This window comes from Capricornis sumatraensis, chromosome 17, assembly GCF_032405125.1.
Source record: "Capricornis sumatraensis isolate serow.1 chromosome 17, serow.2, whole genome shotgun sequence".
Taxonomy (NCBI): domain Eukaryota; kingdom Metazoa; phylum Chordata; class Mammalia; order Artiodactyla; family Bovidae; genus Capricornis; species Capricornis sumatraensis.
This window is the reverse complement of record NC_091085.1, coordinates 69,063,641-69,082,207: the sequence shown is the minus strand read 5'-3', so window position 1 is coordinate 69,082,207 and position 18,567 is coordinate 69,063,641. Positions and strand designations below refer to the sequence as shown.

Genomic DNA, 18,567 nt, shown 5'->3' with positions numbered 1-18,567 from the left:
CTGGAAGTGGAAGTATTTTGTTTTTCCCATTTAATATAGGATTTAACCATCAGTTTATTCTGACAAAGAATTATTTTCCTGTTGTATTTTTCTTTTTGTTGAACAAAATATAGGTTGCTATTAAATGAAGCTTACTTCATTTCTATTTCTTGGTATGTGAAGTCTTACTTCATTTCTGCTGTAAAGCTGAAATCTGACCACAGTCTTAATTGACTTAATAAGGGTCATTTTTTAACATCCTGAGTTTTCTAAGCCAGGGGAATTCAAGAATAATCTCTTCTAAGATACGGTTGCTCCATTATGTCCTTTTCCAGATAGCTTTGGCTCTACAGCACTGTCACTTGTTAAACATCGCCCACAGAGACCTCAAGCCTGAAAATCTGCTCTTCAAGGATAACTCTTTGGTGAGATTACTTGCTTTTCTGTATTTCAGTGCCGCTACTCCCAGCATAGTTCAGGAGTGGTGCGCAGGTGTGTTGGTGTGTATATGTTTGGAGTGCTCTGAATCCATGTTGAAGAAGCTTTAGGCCAGAGTGCTTCTGGCAGCTTACTTTCCCCATCTGTTCCCTTGCGAGAGGCTCAAGAGAAATTTTACCATACTCCTGATATCAGTCATTTTGGATGATACTGATACATGTTTGTACAGACTTAAGATTTGGGATATCATTTGGAAGGACTTTGGGAAGGGGCAGGAATCTTTATGCTGTTATATGTTACCTTGAAACTTAATGGTTGTGTTTACAGTTAATCCCGATAAGGTGTTTTCCTCTCCAGCCCCAACCCATGCCCCATGCACTGTGTCCTACCAGATTACAGATTACTGACTGGCTATCATGAAGCTGACGTTAAGGGTGAAGCAGCGCTCTAGACTGATGAGAGATGATGCACAATAGACAGAATCAGGGTACCTGTGACTAATATCTTGGTTTGAGTGCTGCCTTTACAAGTTAGGAAACAGGTATAAATGTGAGTGGGCAGAAATCTCTCATCTGTGTTTTACTAAGAATAGCTCCTCAGTATGGATCTTTATGTCCAGACATGAGGACATGCTACTCATAGGTTCCAGTCCCAACCAGAAACTCATGAAAGCTCAAGGCAACATGTCTTACACCTGGATTTTCCTTTAACATTTTCTGAGAACTCTGGGGCAGTGATTCCCATTTGTTTGATTTCAGGATGCCCCAGTGAAGTTGTGTGACTTTGGATTTGCCAAAATTGACCAAGGTGACTTGATGACGCCTCAGTTTACCCCATATTATGTAGCACCTCAGGTAAGCATGTGCTGTTTCTTCCATAGGATGTATCACCAGGCTACCTGTAGACTCATATTTCTTCCATTCTACAGCATGAGTGGGCATATATTTCAAATGGAAAGGGGAGAACTCAGCTTCAGAAACCCATAGGCTGCTTAATTTGGTATAGGCATTTTATTCTTTTAACAACAACCTGATTGAGGTATGATTAGTATACTGTAAAAATACTTCTACCCTGGGCTTCACTGGTGGCTCAGAGGTTAAAGTATCTGCCTGCAATGTGGGAGACCTGGGTTTGATCCCTGGGTTGGGAAGATCCCCTGGAGAAGGAAATGGCAACCCACTCCAGTATTCTTGCCTGGAAAATCCCATGGACAAAGGAGCCTGGTGGGCTATACTCCACGGGGTAGCAAAGAGTTGGACACGACTGAGCAACTACATTTTCTAAGTGTAGTTTGATGAGTGCTGATGGATACTTCTGCATGGACCTTGCCAAAATCAAGATGTAAAACAGTTCTATTACTTCAAAAACCGTCTTGTGTGCCTTTGCAGTCATTCTGCTCCCAACTTAATCCCCTTAATTAAAACCACGGATCTACTTTCTGTCATTATTGGTTAGTTTTGCCTGTTGCAGAATTTCATTAGAATGGAAATCCTGTACCTTTCGTGTTTCACTTCTTCGACCTTGGGACCTTCTTCACTTCTTCGCCTTGAGCTTTCATGAGTTTCTGGTTGGGACTGGAACCTATGAGTAGCATGTCCTCATGTCTGGACATAAAGATCCATACTGAGGAGCTATTCTTAGTAAAACACAGATGAGAGATTTCTGCCCACTCACAGTTATGCCTGTTTCCTAACTCAGCATATTTTTGAGATTCATCCATGTTGCTGTGTGTATCAGTAATTAGTTCCTTTCTATGGCTGAGTAGTATTCCATCATATGACTAAGCCACATTTGTTTTATCTGTTCACTGAGTGGTGGCCATTTAGGGTTGTCTCCTGTTTTTTTTTTTTTTTTTTCTTTTTTTCTTCTTCTTCTTATATTTTTACTTTACAATATTGTATTGGTTTTGCCACATATCATCATGAATCCACCACGGGTGTACACGTGTTCCCAATCCCGAACCCCCCTCCCACCTCCCCCCCAACACCATCCCTCCGGGTCATCCCAGTGTACCAGCCCCAAGCATCCTGCACCCTGCATCGAACCTAGACTGGCAATTCATTTCTTATATGATATACATGTTTCAATGCCGTTCTTCCAAATCATCCCACCCTCGCCCTCTCCCACAGAGTCCAAAAGACTGTTCTGTACATCTGTGTCTCTTTTGCTGTCTCACATACAGGGTTATCGTTACCATCTTTCTAAATTCCATATATATGCGTTAGTATACTGTATTGGTGTTTTTCTTTCTGGCTTACTTCACTCTGTATAATCGGCTCCAGTTTCATCCACCTCATTAGAACTGATTCAAATGTATTCTTTTTAATGGCTGAGTAATACTCCATTGTGTATATGTACCACAGCTTTCTTATCCATTCATCTGCTGATGGACATCTAGGTTGTTTCCATGTCCTGGCTATTATAAACAGTGCTGCGATGAACATCGGGATACACGTGTCTCTTTCAATTCTGGTTTCCTCGGTGTGTATGCCCAGCAGTGGGATTGCTGGGTCATAAGGCAGTTCTATTTCCAGTTTTTTAAGGAATCTCCACACTGTTCTCCATAGTGGCTGTACTAGTTTGCATTCCCACCAACAGTGTAAGAGGGTTCCCTTTTCTCCATGCCCTCTCTAGCATTTATTGCTTGTAGACTTTTGGATCGCAGCCATTCTGACTGGCATGAAATGGTACCTCATTGTGGCTTTGATTTGCATTTCTCTGATAATGAGTGATGTTGAGCATCTTTTCATGTGTTTGTTAGCCATCTGTATGTCTTCTTTGGAGAAATGTCTATTTAGTTCTTTGGCCCATTTTTTGATTGGGTCGTTTGTTTTTCTGGAATTGAGCTGCAGGAGTTGCTTGTATATTTTTGAGATTAGTTGTTTGTCAGTTGCTTCATTTGCTATTATTTTCTCCCATTCCGAAGGCTTTTTTCAGCTTGCTTATAGTTTCCTTTGTTGTGCAGAAGCTTTTAATTTTAATTAGGTCCCATTTGTTTATTTTTGCTTTTATTTCCAGTATTCTGGGAGGTAGGTCATAGAGGATCCTGCTGTGATTTATGTCGGAGAGTGTTTTGCCTATGTTCTCCTCTAAGAGTTTTATAGTTTCTGGTCTTACGTTTAGATCTTTAATCCATTTTGAGTTTATTTTTGTGTGTGGTGTTAGAAAGTGATCTAGTTTCATTCATTTACAAGTGGTTGACCAGTTTTCCCAGCACCACTTGTTAAATAGATTGTCTTTAATCCATTGTATATTCTTGCCTCCTTTGTCAAAGATAAGTTGTCCATAGGTGTGTGGATTTATCTCTGGGCTTTCTATTTTGTTCCATTGATCTGTATTTCTATCTTTGTGCCAGTACCATACTGTCTTAATGACTGTGGTTTTGTAGTAGAGCCTGAAGTCAGGCAGGTTGATTCCTCCAGTTCCATTCTTCTTTCTCAAGATTGCTTTGGCTATTTGAGGTTTTTTGTATTTTCATACAAATTGTGAAATTATTTGTTCTAGCTCTGTGAAAAATACCGTTGGTAGCTTGATAGGGATTGCGTTGACTCTATAATTGCTTTGGGTAGTATACTCATTTTCACTATATTGATTCTTCCGATCCATGAACACGGTATATTTCTCCATCTATTAGTGTCCTCTTTGATTTCTTTTGCCAGTGTTTCATAGTTTTCTATATATAGGTCTTTTGTTTCTTTAGGTAGATATATTCCTAAGTATTTTATTCTTTTCGTTGAAATGGTGAATGGAATTGTTTCCTTAATTTCACTTTCTATTTTCTCATTATTAGTGTATAGGAATGCAAGGGATTTCTGTGTGTTGATTTTATATCCTGCAACTTTACTATATTCATTGATTAGCTCTAGTAATTTTCTGGTGGAGTCTTTAGGGTTTTCTATGTAGAGGATCATGTCATCTGCAAACAGTGAGAGTTTTACTTCTTCTTTTCCAATTTGGATTCCTTTTATTTCTTTTTCTGCTCTGATTGCTGTGGCCAAAACTTCCAGAACTATGTTGAATAGTAGCAGTGAAAGTGGGCACCCTTGTCTTGTTCCTGACTTTAGGGGAAATGCTTTCAATTTTTCACCGTTGAGGATAATGTTTGCTGTGGGTTTGTCATATATAGCTTTTATTATGTTGCAGTATGTTCCTTCTATTCCTGCTTTCTGGAGAGTTTTTATCATAAATGGATGTTGAATTTTGTCAAAGGCTTTCCCTGCATCTATTGAGATAATCATATGGCTTTTATTTTTCAATTTGTTAATGTGGTGAATTACATTGATTGATTTGCAGAATTGAAGAATCCTTGCATCCCTGGGATAAAGCCCACTTGGTCATGGTGTATGATCTTTTTAATGTGTTGTTGGATTCTGATTGCTAGAATTTTGTTAAGGATTTTTGCATCTATGTTCATCAGTGATATTGGCCTGTAGTTTTCTTTTTTTGTGGCATCTTTGTCAGGTTTTGGTATTAGGGTGATGGTCCTGGGAATGTTCATTTACAGGTTTGGGGAGACATGCCCTTCCCCTTTAGGTAAAATCTTTTTTCAAAATGGTTGTGCCTTTCTTATCTCTAACTCAAGTTTGTTAGTATTTATAATCTTAGTCATTCTAGTAGGTATTTAGTGTTATTTCGTTATGGATTTAATTACAGCATTTTCCTCATGGCTACTGTTGAGGAATATTTTTTCATGTGTCTATTGGCTATTCTGTTGTGAAATATGGGTACGACATTCTGTTTTGAAGTATGGTACAGATCTTTTGACCTTTTGTGATTAGTTTTTATTTCCTCTAGATTTATATATAGAAGTGACTTCCCTGGTGGCTCAGACAGTAAAGCGTCTGTCTACAATGTGGGAGACCCAGGTTCGAGCCCTGGGTTAGGAAGATCCCCTGGAGAAGGAAATGGCAATCCACTCCAGTACTATTGCCTGGAGAATCCCATGGGCAGAGGAGCCTGGTAGGCTACAGTCTATGGGGTCGCAAAGAGTCAGACACGACTGAGCGACTTCAGTCAGTCGGTCAGTCAGCACATCGTATGGTGTTTTTTTTGCGGGGGGGGGGGGCGCAGTTTCTTTTACTCAGCAAAATTATGTTTATTTACCTATGTTATTCATATGTCAATAGTTCTTTAATTTTACTGCTGGAAGGTATTCCATGATGTGGATATACCATGGTTTGTTTATCTACTCATCTATTGATGGGTTGTTTTCAAATTTTGGCTGTTAAAAATAAGCCTGCTTGCTTATAAACATATGTGCACAAGTTTCTGTATGGACACTTTATTTACTTTTCTCTTTGGTAAATATCTAGAGTGGAATAGCTCTATCATATGTTAGATGTGTTTAACTTATTTAGAAATTGCCACTTTGTTTTCCAAAGTAGTCGTTCAATTTTACATTCCCAATCAGAAAGCTTCAGGGCTCTCCACATTCTTACTGGCATTTGGCATGGATAGTCTTTAATTTCAGCCATTTAACTGACTTTGTAGAGGTATTTCACTGTGGTTTCAATTTGCTTTTCCCCAATAGCTACTGATATTGAGCATCTATTGTGCTTCTTTGCTGTCTGTGTATTTTCTTCGAAGTATATATTCAGATGTTTTCCCCATATTTAAAATTGGATTTTTTGTTTTCTTGCTGAATTTGAGAGCTTTTTAAAAAATATGTTTTGGCTATAAGTCCTTTATCAGATACATGCTTTGGAAAGATTTTCTTCCAGTCCGTGGCTTTTTCTTTTTTCTTTAAATTGAAGTATAGTTGATTTACAATGTTTGAGGCATACAGCAAAGTGATTCAGTTATACACATACACACATATCATCCTTTCTGGACGTATGCCCAGGAGTGGGGTCACTGGGTCATATGATAGGTCTATTTCTAGTTTTTTAAGGAGCCTCCATACTATTTTCCATAGTGGCCGCATCAGTTTATGTTCCACCAACAGTGTCAGAGGGTTCCCTTTTCTCCATACCCGCCCCAGCATTTATTATTTGTAAACTTTTTGATGATGGCCGTTCCGACTGGTGTGAGGTGATAACAGCGTCTTTCATTTTGGTGTGAAGACCAATTTGTTAACTTTTTAAAAATTTTTATGGGTTCTGGTTTTGGTTTTCTATCTAAGAGATCTTTGTCTAACCCAAGATCACAAAGATTTTCTACTATAAGTTTTATAATTTTAAGTTTTACATTTAGGTCTATGATCCATTTTGACTTGATTTTGTATAAGATGTGAGGTATAGATCCAAGTTCATTTTTTAAAAGCACTTGGATATCTAGTTGTTCCTATATATTTGCTGAAAAGCTATCTTTTCTCCACTGCATTGCTTCTCAGCCTTTGTCAAAAACCAGTTGAATGTATGTGTGTGGGTTTATTTTTGGATTGTTCTACTCTGTTCCATTGATTGGTCTTTATACCAATATCATATACTGTTTTGATTATTGACACTTTTTAATAACTTTTGACATGAGGTAGTTTTAGCCCTCTGACTTTGTTCTTTTTCATAGTTATTTTGGCTATTCAAATTTCTTTGCATTTCCATATGAACTTTAGACTTGGCTGTTGATTTTTACAAGAAAGTGTGCCAGAATTCTGACTAGTGTTGTTTGAAACATATAGTTCAGTATGGGAGTACTGACAATTTAACAGCATCAAGCCTTCTGACCCATAAGCAGGCTATATTCCATTTATTTTTGTCTTTGGTTTTGCTCAGCAATATCTGTCTGGTTTTCAGTGTAATCTTTCACATCTCTTTTTAGATTTATCCTTAATATTTTTAATGCTGTAATAAGTGGTATTTTCTTTTTTAGGTTTAATTAATTCACTTTATTATTCTTGTGTGAGAACATGAGCCTGGGTCCTTTCTCCACAGAGACAGTAGTGTGGGTCTTTACAAGACAGTCAGTGAATTCCTGATAGGGAGCTTTAGTGAGCACATTCACCTTCAAGAGGTCAGGCGTAAGATAGCTGTAGGCCTTAGAGGTGGCATCAGAGGTGGCCTAGGCAAGGTTGCCCAAGGTGGCAGTGTGGCCCCTGGCCAAGGTGTGACAGTTTTCAGTGCCTGCTGTCAGCAGCGTGGTCCTGTGGCCACGAAGGCCCAGGCAGCATCAGTGTGTCTCGGTACAAGGATGACACCTACTGGCAGGGAGCTGCAGGATCGTGTCTTCGTCACGAAACTCTGTGGGGTTCTTTAGTCTTGTGTCCCCAGGAGCCCTAATCCCCATGGCAGTGGAGAGCTGGGCCGCGGTGGTGGCCCCGAGGATGGCAGCGGTTACCTCCATGCAGCACTTAGCACCCAGACCTGTGTGACGATCACAGTGCTTCATGGCAGCAGATACCTTGAGCCTGAGCCACCGACCAGCAAGTCTGCTTGTTCACTGCTTGCCGAGGCCTTAAGAGACGCCCCTAGGGAAAAGTAATCTCAGGAAGAAGAAGTAAATCTCCTTCAGGGACTGAATCTTCACGTCCTTGACCTAGGCAAATACTGATAAGTTGCTGATAGTAAGAGAGAAAAAAAGGCTTTTGAAAGTATTTAGAATTTTAAAAAATTGTTGATTGTTAACTGCCAGTGGCTACCCTCTTCAGCCTTCTAACATAGCAGTCTCTCTCAAGCTGCAGGTCACTGATGTGAGGTTCAGTAAATTGTCCCCTTTGGTGTGACTCTGACAGGTACTGGAAGCCCAGAGAAGGCATCAGAAGGAGAAATCTGGCATCATACCTACCTCGCCAACACCCTACACTTATAACAAGGTAGGAGAAGAAAAACTAATCTCTACCCCTTGGGTGAAGCCTGTATTCTCCTGTGTGGTGTTTGTGGTCTTTTGGGAAGGTGGCAGATTCTCTTTTTATTCCTTGATATTATATTGCCGCCTGAGAAGCTGAAAGAAGCTACCTATGCAGAAGAGTATTTGAAATTCAAGTTTCTGTCTGATGAAGTAAGATTCATACCAGTTTAGGTTTTGCAGCAGGAACCAAAGGCTGTGGTCACCTGGAGGTTATTTATTTGACTAGCTGCACAGTCCACTGATCACATTTAAAAGATACGTTTGTCCTGCTTTTTTTGAGGTGGAGGCCATTTCACAGAATATTCCTTGGCCATTTATGGTGCCATTCTTTCTAACCCCATAAAATACTCAACTTAGAACAGTGTCTAATACACAAGGCAAGTGTCCTGAGTGGTACCTGTTCCTATCACAGTTGTTATCTGTAGCCTACACATCAGGCCTCTCTGTTCTAAAGTATAAGAGGCTTAAGGCCTCTTGAAACAAGTCCTAGAGATCCTGGAGTCACAGAGTGGATCAAAAAAGAATGATGCTGCTTGGGGACTCAGAGAGATACAGATGACAGGGAGGGAGCTGAGGATGGCAAAAGGGCAGGCCAGCTCCTCCTGGTCTCACACCCTAGAGGGCCCCCACATTCCTACCACATGCACATGCACAGACACACGCAGACACATGTATCAGAGGGCACACAGGCTCCTGTGGCTCTCAGCACCCTCCACTCGGCACTGGCCCAACGTGACTGGAACGCTACACTCTGCTTTCATGATTAACCCTGTTCAGTCTCCAAGTAAGTACTTACTGTTCCACACCTTCTTGCTCTACAAACCATAGGCTGCTATGTCCTTATGTAGTGAAGGTTGAAAGTGAGGGCTAGGCTGATGATAGTTATCAGTTAGAAACTGCTTCCTGCTTCCCACAGTGGGCAGGAATTGAGTGGTAGAAACACTTAGCTAACAGAGATCAGAATTTACTTGATACAATATTCTCAGCATGCATACAATGGATTCTTGTGTGATACATTATTTCCCAGTACTATTTTTTTCTCCTCTTCCTACTCTTGTTTTGTGAATCTAGTGGTGTTTGTAAATTTGCTTGGCATTCATAAAATTTACACTCCACAGATGAATAATATATTAAAATAATAAGCTCATAATAATTTTTGAATGTGTATATATATTCATCTAGTTATAATCTTTACATTGGCAACTGAGTGAACACTGAATGCTACATTTGCAAGTAATTTAAAGAAAAATAATGTAATAAGAGGTAGTTAAATTTTAAAAAACTAATTACATCAATCTTAATTAAAAAAAAAAAAGAGGCAGGATGCTTGCAGTGACTCCAGCCCCAGTCTGCTGCATGTTGTTGGTCGGTGTGCTTAGTTCCACTCTTGACAGATGACCCTAGATGTGACAAGATCTCTGTAGCACCAGTTTCTCATGGGAACTATTTTCCACATTTGAATTTTTAAGATTTCTTTTCACCTCTGTGATTTTATAATTGTTTTACAGCATGGGCCATGTCGTTTATGAATCTCTATTAGTAGGATGATGCCAAGACATGGCTGAGAGTACCTGAGGTACCTCCTTTTCCAGGCTGCTTATAGAGCAGCACGCAGCTGTGATGTGAGGCGCGAGTGGCCACAGCGGCAGGCTCCCTGGGCCGCCTTCCTCAGGTGGACACTGTTCTGTCCTGCCGTTCAGGAGGGGCTTGGGTTGAAGCCTCTGTGGACCCAGTTTCTGAGACAGGTGGAACTGCGTTTAATTAAAATAGGAGTCCGTTATTAATAAGCATGCTGTGACTAAATCACCCGAAACCTACAGACATGGTAGGGCCTTTCAAAATATCTTCCCCAAGAGTGGCTTTGCACATAGGCACAGTGAGTCCTTGGCCAAAGGATTGCTTTCCACCTCCCATTCTTCCCTACCGTGCTTGTCCCTCATCTGTGTCAAACTGCTGTGAGCCTTTATAAAATGACTGGTGCTGTTTTATGGGATCAGCCCATCTGCATCCTAGCTATTTGTTCCTGCACCCTCAACCTGCCCAGGTGGCCAGAGGACGTGTTTCACAACAGCTGGCTTACATCAATTACTTTTCTGGCTGGGATCAAAGTGTCTTATCTGTACCCAACGGTCAGATAGCAGCTTGGGCCTCGGCAGTGAGAATAAAAGTGACTTTTTACCCCAGATTGGCTTTGTGTATATGATGTGCATATATGTAGCATTGATAGCAGATAACAAATGATAGAAAGGTTAATTCTCTTAAGACTTCCTGAAACTTTTCCAGTCTCTGATAAGTGATTCTTGGTGATATCAGCCTGTGGGTATCAAGGGCTGTTTTGGGGTCAGTTCTGGGGGCTTTATTTTAGAGCTGTGCCTCTGGTATGAGTGACCATTTTCTTTTTGCTTTCAGAGCTGTGACTTGTGGTCCCTAGGGGTGATTATCTACGTGATGTTGTGCGGATACCCTCCTTTTTACTCCAAACACCATAGCCGGACTATCCCAAAGGATATGCGGAGAAAAATCATGACAGGCAGTTTTGAGTTCCCGGAGGAAGAGTGGAGCCAGATCTCAGAGATGGCCAAAGATGTTGTGAGAAAGTGAGTCTCTGGGCCACTGGGTGGGGCCCTTAAAAGTGGTGGAATGCAAAGCAATGTTGGGTAGAGAAAATTCTTTGTTTTGCAGGCATGTACCTTCTCATTTTTATCATCACAGAAAATCTGTCCTGGAGTCTGAAATGAGAGTTCTCAGTATCCACATCTCGGTGAAATTGGAGCTGTACTCCCTCCTGTTGCATTCCTAGAATTTGTCCCTAGGGTTGAATCCAGGTCCCTTGGTAGCCACTGTATCCGTGAGCATTAATTCAGACTTTAAATGGTAACCCCTGGTGCATCCTTCCTTCACGGAGGCCAGTCATTTGGCACTGACATGATGCTGGAAGCTGAACTAGGGTGCCAGAATGGCCATGATGCTTTTGTCCTTTCCTCCCTTAGCTACTGTGGGAGTGTGACTGGTTGTCCAGGACCTCAGTCCCACCCTGGCCTCCCTGCTGCTAGTTGGTTGCTCTGACATATAGAGATAGAAAGGTTCAAAAGGACTAGGGCTAAGTGAGTGGATGAGGGACACATGACATTCAGAGTCCTTTGTTTCTTACAGAGCAGCGCACAGCTGTGATGTGAGGCGCGAGTGGCCACAGCGGCAGGCTCCCTGGGCCGCCTTCCTCAGGCGGACACTGTTCTGTCCTGTTGTTCAGGAGGGGCTTGGGTTGAGGCCTCTGTGGACCCAGTTTCTGAGGCAGGTAGAACTGCGTTTAATTAAAATAGGAGTCCGTTATTAATAAGCGTGCTGTGACTACAGGCCATGAAATCACCTGAAACCTACAGACATGGTAGTGCCTTTCAAAATATCTTCCCCAAGAATGACCTCACACATGGGCACGTGCTCCAGCTCCTTAGCTGGAGTTACTAAGAAGTCAGGCCTACATAGGAGGTGTGCTCGGTTTTTCTGCCCACCTGTGCCAGGGGATCTGCTGCCTGGGACTTACGCGCTCTTCTGACATTACTACTTTGCTCTTCACTGAGTAATTGCTCCTCTTGGTTTCAGTTTCTTCATCTGTAATGTGATAAAGATAAGCATTAAAGGGGCAGTACCTGGGAACTGTCTCCTAATAGTACAGCTATTTCTCTATGCAGATTACTCTTTCAGAAGTGAACTTGTCCTGTTGGTTAGGTATTTATGTACATAAAAAGGGATTCATTTCTAAAGTATCCAAGTGAAGGTGTTTTAGGAGGGTGGAGGCAATTTGAAATCTGTCTTCCCATGTTCTTTCCATGCTGTATTCTCAGCTGCTTAACCAAAACATCAATATCCTCTAAGTGGTTCTCTGCAGTTCTATAAAGTGTATTTCCCCTGTCACTAGAGTAACATTGATTATCTTCTCTCAGCATTGAGGGTCTTTTCTAAATAATCCTTTCTTTAGAATCTGAAGCTGTTCACAATGATCCAGAAAGTTACAGAGAACATGAAAGAGCAAGTAGGCACGTTGTCCTGACTGATGTTTGGAATGGGAGGCTATGTATTTGGAAGGAGTGCTGTAAAAGGTCCAGGGAATATGCTGGGGTAAGCTAGGAATTGCATCGGTATGAATGTACAAGATGGAAAGAACTGTGGTCAAAAGCTGATGGTATAGACAATACATTAGGCTTAGAAAGAAATGCTGTTCCCTTCTCAGATATTAGATTTTTAGCTTAGAATGTCTTTGGAGAAATGGCTCAGGGTTCGTGTCCTGCCATATGGTGCTATCTAAAAGTTTTATCATAAGTAGCAATCTGGATTTTCAGAACTGTATGATCGCTTAACTAATTTTACAGCCACTGTTAGCCAAAAGAGTACTTTGAGTCCCTTCTGAAAATTATAGCCCACTGTCCTAGAAACATTAGTCTGGGGATTCAGTGTCTCAGGAACTGTGAGCCATATGTAAGATTGATTACCTTACTGAACCTAGAACTCAGTCTGAGGTATCACTGGATTAAGCCTTTTCCTACCATTTTTAATCTCAATTTATTTAGTATAGAAAGGACTGCCTAAGGACACAGCGCCCTCACAACTAACAGTTAGGGAAGAGAATCTCACCTCTGTCCTGCAGAAAGCCTAGGCTGTAAGAGTTGGCAGAAAGTAGAAAGTCAGAAGCTGGAGCTGACTAGAGCCAGGCTCGGGAACTTTATGGCCTTCTGGAAGCAACTGTGCATGGCAGCCCTTTTGGCCTTTTCTCCACAGGCTCTTGAAGGTCAAACCGGAGGAAAGACTTACCATCGAGGGAGTGCTGGACCACCCCTGGCTCAACTCAACTGAGGCCCTGGATAATGTGCTACCCTCTGCTCAACTGATGATGGATAAGGTTCTGAATGATGCTTATGTTGTTGGCCAAAATGGTGGTGTTGGGAAGGAATGCTGGGGCTTGACTCAGTGAGGGGGTTAAAGGCAAAACAATGCAGAGCGCACAGTCTTTCCCAGAGAAACATCTCTGGTCTCCTGAAGATCAGGATTGGAAACAAGGAGCTTCCTTCCATAAAGACCAGATCAAAGCCTGGTACATACACTAAAGGAACATTCAAAGTATCCTCTTCCACATTTGTGCTGTGGGGTTGAGGCAGAGAGCAGTATCAGACATCAACCATCCTTTTGCCCAAGGGGTTTAAACAAGACTGGTTAGAAACACCGATAAATACAAAACAAAGAGGGAATACTCTCAGACATCAGAGCTTTTGCATGCTAAATTTTCTGTGAATTCTTATGGGAATTCAGAAAAAGAAGACATCTTTGAAGGGCTGTAATTAGGGAAGGGTTCCCAAAGAGAAGGCAAAACCCATCATAGTTATTAACTATTGTGTGGCACTTTTAAACCCCTTTACATGTTTAGCTGTGAGCTGGCCTTGGAAGAACTGGAGTAGAGAGCACGTGTGCCCACGTATCATGGACAACATGAGCAAAAAATTAGAGGCTGAAATCCATCAGTGGGAAAAACAGCCTGATTTCATTAATGGGAAGTTGGTGAAATGGGTGTGATAGGGAAGGGCCTGGCTTTGAAAGTAGACAGAGGGGTGTAAGTCTTAGTAGGACCTAATTGAGAGGCTCGTACAGATTTCTGAGAAGAGTTCTGCTACAGGGAAGATATTTAGAGTAGGGATGGTTAGTCAGACTTGCAGACTCACCAACCTAATACTACTACAGTAATCTAGAAGCTGGAAAGCTGCACTAGGAGCAGAGAGGTAGAGATGAATGAATAGGCTCAATATTTTTGAAGACAAATTTCAACAATTTTTGGTGACTGACTAGAGATAAGGGGACAGTGAGTGGCATATCTGGTGATACCACTGACAGGGAAATCAGGAATGAGCCGGGTTTCGATTTTCATTATTATTTGATGGTAGATGGACATTCAAATGAATGAGATTGTGTGGTGTGGATTCAGAGTGTGGCTGAAAGGTAAAGGCAGTGTCGCAGACTAGAGTTACTCACTTAGAAGGGATGGAGCTGAGGCGTGACAGAATAAGTGAATGGGAGAAAGGAATGCTAGGACCTCCCTTAGTTTAGCTGGAGTACGAGAAGAGAAAGGAGAACTAGAAGGAACAGAGTTTTCTGCTATCCCTGATCTGTGTGCAGTTGTTTTCCTGGTTTAAAAGTATCCAATAACCCAGAAATAGTTTGTTTGGTCAGTCCCAAATACAGGATTACTTATATCCTCTGATTGTCAGCTCTTGAGTGTTACAGTGTGGTTTCCCTCAGGATGTTGGAAATGAAGAAGATTGTCTTTTGGAGTTACTTTAAGATTAGTATCTAACTAAGCCAAGTTTGAATATGCATAATCTTAATGAAGAAAAAGGCCTTTAAGGTGGAACTGGAGTGTGACAGTGTATTCCCATTTTGAAAGAAATGATGTGGTCAAGATGCAGGCTGGTCACCTTTGGAAGTGAAGAAAAAATGGCCACATGCAGAAGCTGAATAGTGTCCATCTCGGCTGTGGCTAGGAGATGGAGTCTGAGCTCGTGACCTTGCAGGGTTCCCGTCTCTTTGGTTGGGCTATCTCTGATAAGAAGGAAATAGATGCACGGGTCTGGAGATGGGTAGCCAGGGCCAATTACTGTAGTTTACTTCAAAGAGTTTGAACTCTTCTGGATCTAATTGTGTGCTTACCAAGGAAGTATATTTCTTCTTTCAAATAACACAGAGGTATATAAAATAAAAAGCAAAAGTTCCTTTTAATTACCCTGTCCCAGTCTCAGCCCTGAGAGGTGAGGTGATCTTGTGACTTGATGTATCCTTCCTGATCTTTTTCGGGGGAGACACACACACATTCACACAGTTTGTCCTTTTTTTTTTTTAATACAAAAGTGGGATCATCTCGTTCTTATGAAGCTTTTTGCTGATTATTTGCTTTCCCTTGTTGGTCTGCCCATAGTGAGAGAACACACTGGTCATAAAGACAGACTTGAAGAGTGCTAGACTTTATGAGTTATTTTTCATTGTAAATTCATTGACTGGCTTTATAGAAGAGTCTGCGAGGGTCTTCCATGCTCACCAGGTGAAATACTTGGGGTTCTGAGTTATTGGGGCTGAGGTGACTGTTTCCACCTTGAGGGAAGCGAATAAATGCCAGGCAGGGAGTCTTCTCAGGCGGCAGCCGGCCAGCCTTTCCCTTGATGTACATGTATGACTCTCTTTACACTTGTCCTTGCCAATGACTATGAGCATGAGCCTTGTTTGTTTTTCTTACTTGCCTTTCTGTCCCCCTGCAGGGAAGAAGGGCTTGCTGTTGTGTGGCCCTTGGCTGGCCTAGTATTTCCTGGGCCCTGCTGACCCATGGGGAAGAGTCCTCTGCCTTTTCAGAATTTGTATACTTCCAAGTATAAGACTGAAATTACCTGCTTAGTTCTTTTAGAGATTCTCCTTCTCTGTTAGATTGGTTTTTTAGGTGCCCATAAATGAATATGAAAAACTGACACCAGTGTTTGCATTCAGGCGGTGGTTGCAGGGATCCAGCAGGCCCATGCGGAACAGTTGGCCAACATGCGGATCCAGGAACTAAAAGTCAGCCTCAAACCCCTGCACTCTGTGAACAACCCCATTCTAAGGAAGAGGAAATTACTTGGGTAACTGAACTTACTTCTTCGATTCTCCCTTCATGGCTGGTGTGGCCAAGGACAGGGTTCTGAAAGGTCAGCCAAGGGTCTTGCCCTTTTTTGCCTCTTAAGAGGGTGGAAAGGATAAGTTCTTTAAATAGCATCAGAAGTTGGAGATACTTTATAATTAAAATTTTATCTGAAAAATCTTGTCTTATGTTTAGTGTTTAGAGTTAACATCCATGAAGAGCTGGGTTTTGGGGTCTCACTTTGTTCTTACCTCTTTCCCAAACTTCTAAAGCACCAAACCAAAGGATGGTGTTTACATCCACGACCGTGAGAATGGAGCTGAGGATTCCAATGTTGCCTTGGAGAAGCTCCGCGACGTGATTGCTCAGTGTATCCTCCCCCAGGCTGGTAAAGGTCACACCGTTTCTGCTTTGTGCGTGGCTGTGTGTGCGTGTGCACGTGGCTGGGGGAGTGGGTCAATCTGAAGTGTCTGTCTCGCCTCTAAGTGCCTTACACACTCAGCCCACTGAAGAGGGGACGGTGGGCACTCAGAAATGCACAGGTTCTGCCCCACCTTTGGCTTCCTATGAAATTTCTAGTTTGCGTTTAATTGGCAGTTTCAGACATAACATGTAATTTTGTATTTTCTTAGTTTGTTAATGAGATAACAGGATAGAGGATGGAAAATGTGAACAGGGCCAGGATTAGGTTGGGAAGGTCAGGAAGGTTGAGAAACACCATATCTAGAGTACAAGGCTGTCATTAACTTGTGAATATAAAGAGAAGACCTTCCAAGTTCAGAAGTGGCCCTGGCTGCTACTGGTATTCCAGGCAGACTGGGACTTATATACATGTCTTTTGAGTGAGAGCTCTCTTTAAATATGTTCTCTTTCCACTTAATGGGATAGGACGGGCTTTTCTCAGCAGATGAATGAGATTCTTCATGTTGTAGGCCTGAAAACTACTGAGCTGACCAGTCTTCCTAGATTCCTTGGGTTTTAAGAGAGCTCACATAGTGTACCTCAGGTAGCCTTCCAGAGTAGGAAATGAGCTTAGGAGAAAGAAGGTAGCCCACTCAGCCTCATTCTTCCTTCTCATGATCTTGTAGGTTAACCAGGTGTTTTTGATCAGCAATAGCCCAACACTGCCTACTTCCCATCCCCCAGGGCTAAGACTCTGGGGGCCTCAGGGGATGTCTGTCAGGTGGTCAGGGTAGGAAGAATTCAGAAACCAGAAGTAGTCTACATGTAATGTAGGAACTAGCAGTAATGATAATCTGGAAAAGCTCGCACCTTTTATGATCACTTTCTCAATAAAGTTGGACATCCTGTCCTTCCATCTTTGACAATAAAACCCCATGATGCTGCAGAGGAATGCAACTTCTTTTTCACCTTTATTAATAGGAGAGAATGAAGATGAAAAGCTGAATGAAGTAGTGCAGGAAGCTTGGAAGTATAATCGGGAATGCAAACTCCTCAGAGATACTCTGCAAAGCTTCAGCTGGAATGGTAGGAGCCTTAATTATGCCTTTCCCCAGGAATGCAGAGAATTATTTGTGTTTAGATTATGTAGGATCTCTGGGGGCTGAGCTGGGGCTGTGTTCAGGTGAAGTAGGGCTGGAGAGTGAGTGGAGTATTGTGGGAGAGGGAGTTAATCCTGCAGTAACTACCCAGGCATATCTGGACATCCGGCCTTTTTGCTTGTTTTCCAGAGTTCAAATGAATTGTGTGTTGCAGATTCATTGCTGTCCAGAGCCCCCATCACATACCACTTGGGCAAAAACAAAGCATCAGATCTCAGAACTCCTTCCAGATACCTGAGCTTTTAACCGCGTCATTAAAGAGCAGTTCAGTCTGAAGGGGAGAAAGAGGGCAAAGTACTGCAGAGTCCACCCTGCAGATCTGCTCAGCTTAGAGAAGACCTGTTACACGAAAGAGCAGAGTGTCCCAAATCTGCTGTTCGTTGAATTTTTCTCCCCACAGGCAAAGGCAGAGGTGTATTTTTTGAGCTGCTTTTGTATTGTCTTCCTAGCGTAGTAGGCTAGACTTCAGGTCTAAGATGCTCAAGGCAGGGAGCCTGGTTTTTGGACATGAGAAGTCCAAAAGCTAGCCCAGCCATTTCTGTACTTGGAAATTAGCTTCTATAGGATCTTCTCTTTTTTTTAAAGATTTTGAAATAATCTATACAGAAAAGTGACCACACTTGAGGTGCACACTTCCAATAAATTTTCACAAAGTGAACATTCTCACATAACCAGCACTTGAATATGTGCCCTCCTCTACTACCTCCTTCCCCACAGAGTAATTATGAGCCCAATTTCTAGCACTATATATCAGTTTTGCCTGATTTTATATTTTATGTATATGGAATCAGACAAGTCTGTGTTTTTTTGTATCTGGCTTCTTTTTGTCAATGTTTGTGAGATTCAACCATATTGTTATGTGTAGTAGCAATTCATTTCTCATTTTTATATATATGTAAATGTACATATGTTCTCTCTATATATTCATATGTTTTTTCTCCATATATATACCACATAAATAGTTTTTGTATTTATCCATTCTACTGTTGAATGGATATGTGGGTTGTTTCCAGGTTTTGGTAATTAAGGAAAGCACTGCTCTGAACACTCTAGCATATATCTTCTTTTTAAGATTTATTTATTTCCGTTTATTTATTTTTAGCTGCACTGGGTCTTCATTGCTTCACGCAGGCTTCCTCTAGTTGCAGTGACCGAGGGCTA

At 41.7% G+C, this 18,567-nt stretch overlaps 1 protein-coding gene across 9 annotated transcripts in view; it reads left to right on the top strand.

The window, feature by feature from the left end:
* MAPKAPK5 (MAPK activated protein kinase 5) overlaps positions 1-18,567 on the top strand; it is a 29,140-nt gene that overhangs the window by 9,494 nt on the left and 1,079 nt on the right. For 2 of the 9 annotated variants that reach the window (XM_068990267.1, XM_068990261.1), the window contains 8 exons: positions 315-404; positions 1,176-1,271; positions 8,084-8,164; positions 10,609-10,796; positions 12,973-13,093; positions 15,715-15,845; positions 16,117-16,232; positions 17,228-17,332. In XM_068990267.1, coding sequence (XP_068846368.1) covers positions 315-404; positions 1,176-1,271; positions 8,084-8,164; positions 10,609-10,796; positions 12,973-13,093; positions 15,715-15,845; positions 16,117-16,232; positions 17,228-17,332 — 928 coding nt within the window. Of the gene's footprint in view, positions 1-314; positions 405-1,175; positions 1,272-8,083; positions 8,165-10,608; positions 10,797-12,972; positions 13,094-15,714; positions 15,846-16,116; positions 16,239-17,227; positions 17,333-18,567 lie in introns of all 9 variants that reach the window. The other 7 variants (XM_068990266.1, XM_068990260.1, XM_068990268.1 and 4 more) reach the window with 5 other exon arrangements.